This window comes from Gigantopelta aegis, chromosome 8, assembly GCF_016097555.1.
Source record: "Gigantopelta aegis isolate Gae_Host chromosome 8, Gae_host_genome, whole genome shotgun sequence".
NCBI classification, from domain to species: domain Eukaryota; kingdom Metazoa; phylum Mollusca; class Gastropoda; order Neomphalida; family Peltospiridae; genus Gigantopelta; species Gigantopelta aegis.
Window position 1 is genome coordinate 4,885,247 of NC_054706.1, and position 6,298 is coordinate 4,891,544.

At 36.5% G+C, this 6,298-nt stretch overlaps 1 protein-coding gene across 1 annotated transcript in view; it reads left to right on the forward strand.

The window, feature by feature from the left end:
• Positions 1 to 6,298, forward strand: part of LOC121378200 (solute carrier family 15 member 4-like) — a 136,728-nt gene that overhangs the window by 24,193 nt on the left and 106,237 nt on the right. The window contains exon 9 of the mRNA XM_041506279.1: positions 4,778 to 4,912. Coding sequence (XP_041362213.1) covers positions 4,778 to 4,912 — 135 coding nt within the window. The remainder of the gene's footprint in view (positions 1 to 4,777; positions 4,913 to 6,298) is intronic.

A 6,298-nucleotide genomic window follows, 5' to 3' on the forward strand; every position in this document is an offset into this window, starting at 1 on the left:
CATTTTGATCCAGAGATACCTCTGCTCACTTTAGGATATTACCCCGAAGAAAGTGGCGAGCATTACGTAAGCATTACTTTACAATGTTCTGTCACAAACTTTCTGCAACGCCTATCCGCAGTTCATAGCCAGACGCCCGAACACATTCCTACAGATCCCACTGATGACGATGAAGCAGAGGATGTATATAACCAGTTACTAAGTGAGCAAAGTTGTCACAATCCACGTAGATGTCTGTTACAAAACAAGACCACTGGAAGCAGTGTGACAGATGCTCACTTGGCACAAACTACAAGTGATAATAACCACCCACCAGATGTGCCTCGAAGTCAAGACGAGAGTGGTCCTTTGCTTCCAAGTCTTGTCCTTGACAAAATTATTCGCCAATGTGTGCCTTATGTCCGGTATCAATTTACCGATTAAAGAATGTTTCTCATTTTTTTAGAAGAGTAACATCTTCCATTGGTTTACCAGAGGTGTATATAGATCCAGCTTTGATGCCAAATCCACCAATGGACATTAGTGTACGATTTCCATTACCATAGTTTGACACCCGATAGCCGATGTATTTTTCGTGCTGGGGTGTCGTTAAACATTCATTCATTCATTCATTTAGTGTACGAAGAATAATAAGACACTTTGGCAGAGGTAGTGGTATCATTACAGAAATCAGACGGATAATTGGAGATGGAAGTTTGGCAAATGCTTGGTTAACGATATGGGAAAAGGATAACAGCTGGTATGAGATACGGCGAATCTATTGGCGACGTCGATAGAAAACAATATTAATAGTCACATGTCTGCATGGAACGCATGCTAGGATAAAACGATCCGAAAAATGATAGACTATCACACATTTAGTACGTACATACCTACGCATCAAATAAGCACAGAGTCACTTTATGATCAGAACAGATTCTGACTAGTACAATGTCTATGTAAGCACCAGTATTGCAGTCCGACAATACCGTTATGTTCAGTTACCCGATTTTGTCAAAGCGTTTATATACACGCATACATACAATACATACATACATACATACATACATACATTCACACACATATATACATTCATGCACGTAAGCGGGATCGACTGCGTAGATTGTAGGCCCCATGCATATGGTTGAGTTAAAGAGCTTCCTTATTATGGAAGCTTCGATAGCTCAGAGCGTATCGTGGTTAGTCTTGCAATTTGCGGGCGAATCGGTGCCACAGGTTCGAGTCCCAACAACGGCATGGGACAATTTGTGAGGCCAGAAAGGATTTAATTATCCCCTGCGCCAGTGCGTTAATATCTAAATAGTAAACCTCGACATACATACAATATATAGATATTCATACATCAATACATACTAGCCAGTGCCAGGTCTGCTCACTGTTTCATGCATGTAAGCGGGATCGACCGCGTAGATTGTAAACCCCATACATATGGTTGAGTTGAAGAAACTTCCTTTTTTATGGAAGCTTCGATAGCTCAGAGCTTATCGTGGTTAGTCTAGCAATTTCATAAACATAAACATTTTTTCTAACTTTTTTTATATTAAAGAACCGGTAAATATTTAACATAATATATATGTATTACATACATACTTATATACAGGTACATACTTACATACATTGCATACATTGCATACATAATATACATATGTATTACATGCATACATACAAACATATATACATACATACATACATACATACATACATACATACAAACATGCATACAAACATACATACATAGAAATATGCATACATTCATAAAAAAAATTCTAACTTTTTTATATTAAAGAACCGTTGCTGGCTAAAATATTTAACATGCTATGACAATTTTCACAGCTTTCACAATTTATCTAATTTCCAATTTGTCGTTTACGTTCATAGTCATCAAACAAACCATTTCAATAGCAACTTTACATTTAAAGTTGTTCGGCGTTCTGAAAATGCCATTTGCTGGTTCATGTTTTGTGTAAGGATATGCAGGTTTTACACAATACAGTTTTTGTTTCTCGTATTATATGATGTTCACGATATCAACACACACACACACACACACACACACACACACACAACACCCAACAACAACACAAAAACACGAGGCAAATGAAGCCTATAAACCTACAAACTTCAGCATACCCAACCACCCCAAATAAACATTGGTTCTTTTGCTACTTGTAATAAAGCCAGGTGTAGGCTTCATTAGTTATTTAAATAGCAGTTGACTTTCAAAAGTCAGCAGACCAAACTTGAATATCAAATGCGAACGAATTTGAATTGTGAACCCAAAAATGTAGTATTTGTAATCACCTGTACTTTATGTAAAAATAAAATAAAACCCCAGTATGTATGATAAACCAAGAATTAACTTACATATTGAGCAGTTCGTCACAAGTATGATATGCAGCACAAAGTTGCCAATCACTTTCAGCTACCTATAAGTTAGCATCTGTGTGCATATCAGAAAGGCTAAGAGAGTTGCTCCACGTTCTTATTAACGAAAATCCAACTGGATTTGACGACCAACACCTTTGCTTACAAGTCAAAGAATATGAATTATGAGAACTGTACGTTTTGTCATCAAAGTAGAGAATAAATACAACACCTATTTTAAGAATGTACGATTGTTTAGACGTTCTAGAATATATGTATCCTATAAGTACCCACGTCATAAACCCATGTGATAATTTAGTGTATGTAATAATGATATGCAAATATGCATGGACTTTAGGTAATAACCTGTTGCTGTCAGAACACCATTTGTTTGCAAGACAACAAGATCTGTAGACATGTGCGTAACGTTTTCATAAGATTTAGTTAAAATGCATGGTGTCAAACTAATTTGTGCTAATCGTAATGACGTCATGTTGCTGATGAAGGCGACTTTAGTGGAGTCGTTTACTACATATCGAATGCAAATCCTATTTTATAAGTTGTAGGATTAATCGAAATCACTACACATATTTTTTAATATGTCAAATATCAACCTAGTCTAATTCATGAGTGTTTGTCTGAACAAATACCGACTAACATACACTCGATTAATGGTTTCCATATTAAACAAACCTCTCTATATATACATATGTAGATAAAAAAAATACACACTGTCAAACACACACACACACACACACACACACACACACACACACACACACACACACACACACAGATATATATATATATATATATATATATATATATATATATATATATATATATCTTGGTAGAAAAGTCTTAGTACATTCCTTACTCTCTTTAAAAAACATTAATTTGAATACCTTCTTTTGCCCATCCATCTTTCTCCGACATCCTATTGTATACCTTTCTATTTAAATCAATTCTCGTTCTCATAATTCAAGCTTTAAATTAAATATCTCTTTCCTTCTATCTTTGTTTCTTTCTATTTCTTTCTTCTTTCCTTCCTCCGTCAACCATTTTCCGTAATAATAATAATAATAATAATAATAAACGAATAATATGTTATCTACCTACCTGCACACATACATACATAGAATGGGAAATTGTTCGCCAAGTCCAGATAAAGACATACACTGATTATGAGATAAGAAGAAAGTCGTTTTCTGTTGAAAAGGGCAGTTTATTGCAAATTGGCACTTTATTGCAAAACGACACTTTGAAAAAATGCATTAGCGTGTCGTTTTGCAATAAACTCAAATATTTTGTTTTGTGATTTATTATTGATAAAAGTTGGTATGGGAAATTATTCGCCACCCCCAGTTAAAGACATACAGTGATTTTGAAATGATAAGAAAGTCTTTTTCTGTTGAAAAAAGCAGTTTATTGCAAAACGGCACTTAGTGGAAATGCAGTATATCTGAAAATTTCAAAAGTCCATTGATCAACAATTTTATGAAAAGATATGACAAATTTGGTTTGGTGGTATTCAATTGAGCCCAGAGATCATGTTAGAGTAGTTTGGAATCGGAATTTTTTATATTTTTTTATTGCCAATCCTATCAGACATGGGACCATAGCTGGCCAAACACCCTGGATAAAGCCCTGCATTTGAAATATGCATTCTGCATTTAAGGTATATGCATTTGAAGTATGAAGGCAGCATTTCATGTCTATACACATTTTATAAATGACTAAAATCTTTGTCAAAGGTTCAGTGGATGGATGAATCAATAGACGAATGATCCAGTGAAAGATTTCTCAGTTTTTCACACACGTTATTTAATTTCCGTCACCGGCCTCGGTGGTGTCGTGGTTAAGCCTTCGGACATAAGGCCCCTGCGCGTGCTGTAACCTCACCGTGGTGCAGGGGTGTACATTCTCTTTGAGAATGGCCAATACAGCACAACTTCCCTTATTGATGTTGATCATCACTTTATTTGTTTGCATTACCATAGTTTAACACCCTATAGCCGATGTATCTTTCGTGCTGGGGTGTCGTTAAACATTCATTCATTCATTCGGACATAAGGATGGTAGGTACTGGGTTCGCAGCCCGGTACCGGCTCCCATCCAGAGCGAATTTTACGACTCAATGGGTAGGTGTAAGACCACTACACCCTCTTTGTATCTCACTAACCACTAACAAATAACCCACTGTCCTAGACAGACAGCTCAGATAGCTGAGATGAGTGCCCAGGCAGCGTGCTTTAACCTTAATTGGATATAAGCACGAAAATAAGTTGAAATCAAACAAAGATAATTACCGTCGATTGTTTATTTGAGGATTGTTTAATATTGTCTCAATATTTACGGCATCTCGAGGGACCTGCGATCTAAACCTACTGTATGTCTACACGTGATGTTTCAGGTTTGGAGTTTGCGTTCACCCAGGCGCCCCCCTCCATGCAGGGGGTTCTCACAGGACTGTTCTTCGCTGCTTCTGGCATCGGCAACTACCTGTCCTCAGCGATATTGGCCATCATCACGGCGGCAACTGAAAGCGGTATGTTGACATAGTTTGTGCAACTCCACAAAATTATATTTTCAGATGATTTTATGTATGAATATAATATATATATATATATATATATATATATATATATATATATATGTGTGTGTGTGTGTGGGGGGGGGGGGGGGGTATGTATGTCTCCCTCTCTCTGTCTCTCTCTCTGTCTCTGTCTCTTAAAAATAAACTAGTGTCACGGTATCACTATCAATTACGAATTACATCAGATCCTTTCACTGATATTAATATACTGCCAGTGTGTTTTTGAATGTATTATACTAACCGTATTAATATACTGCCAGTGTGTTCTAGAATGTATTACACCAACTGTATTAATATACTGCCAGTGTGTTCTAGAATGTATTACACTAACTGTATTAATATACTGCCAGTGTGTTCTAGAATGTATTATACTAACTGTATTAATATACTGCCAGTGTGTTCTAGAATAGATTGCACTAACTGTATTAATATACTGTCAGTGTGTTCTAGAATGCATTATGCTAACTGTATTAATATACTGCCAGTGTGTTCTAGAATGCATTATGCCAACTGTATTAATATACTGCCAGTATGTTCTAGAATGGATTGCGCTAACTGTATTAATATACTGCCAGTGTGTTCTAGAATGGATTGCGCTAACTGTATTAATATACTGCCAGTGTGTTCTTGAATGGATTGCGCTAACTGTATTAATATACTGCCAGTGTGTTCTAGAATGGATTGCGCCAACTGTATTAATATACTGCCAGTGTGTTCTACAATGTATTACGCCAACTGTATTAATATACTGCCAGTGTGTTCTACAATGTATTACGCCAACTGTATTAATATACTGCCAGTGTGTTCTAGAATGCATTCCGCCAACTGTATTAATATACTGCCAGTGTGTTCTAGAATGCATTACGCCAACTGTATTCATATACTGCCAGTGTGTTCTAGAATGCATTACGCCAACTGTATTCATATACTGCCAGTGTGTTCTAGAATGCATTACGCCAACTGTATTCATATACTGCCAGTGTGTTCAAGAATGCATTACGCGAACTGTATTCATATACTGCCAGTGTGTTCTAGAAGGCATTATGTTAACTATATTGATAAACTGCTAGTGTGTTCTAGAAGGCATTATGCCAACTATATTAATATACTGCCAGTGTGTTCTAGAATGCATTATGCCAGCTGTATTAATATACTGCCAGTGTGTTCTAGAATGTATTGCACTAACTGTATTAATATACTGCCGGTGTGTTCTAGAATGTATTGCACTAACTGTATTAATATACTGCCAGTGTGTTCTAGAATGGATTGCACTAACTGTATTAATATACACGCACAACACACACAGACACGCACACACACACAGGCACACACGCACAC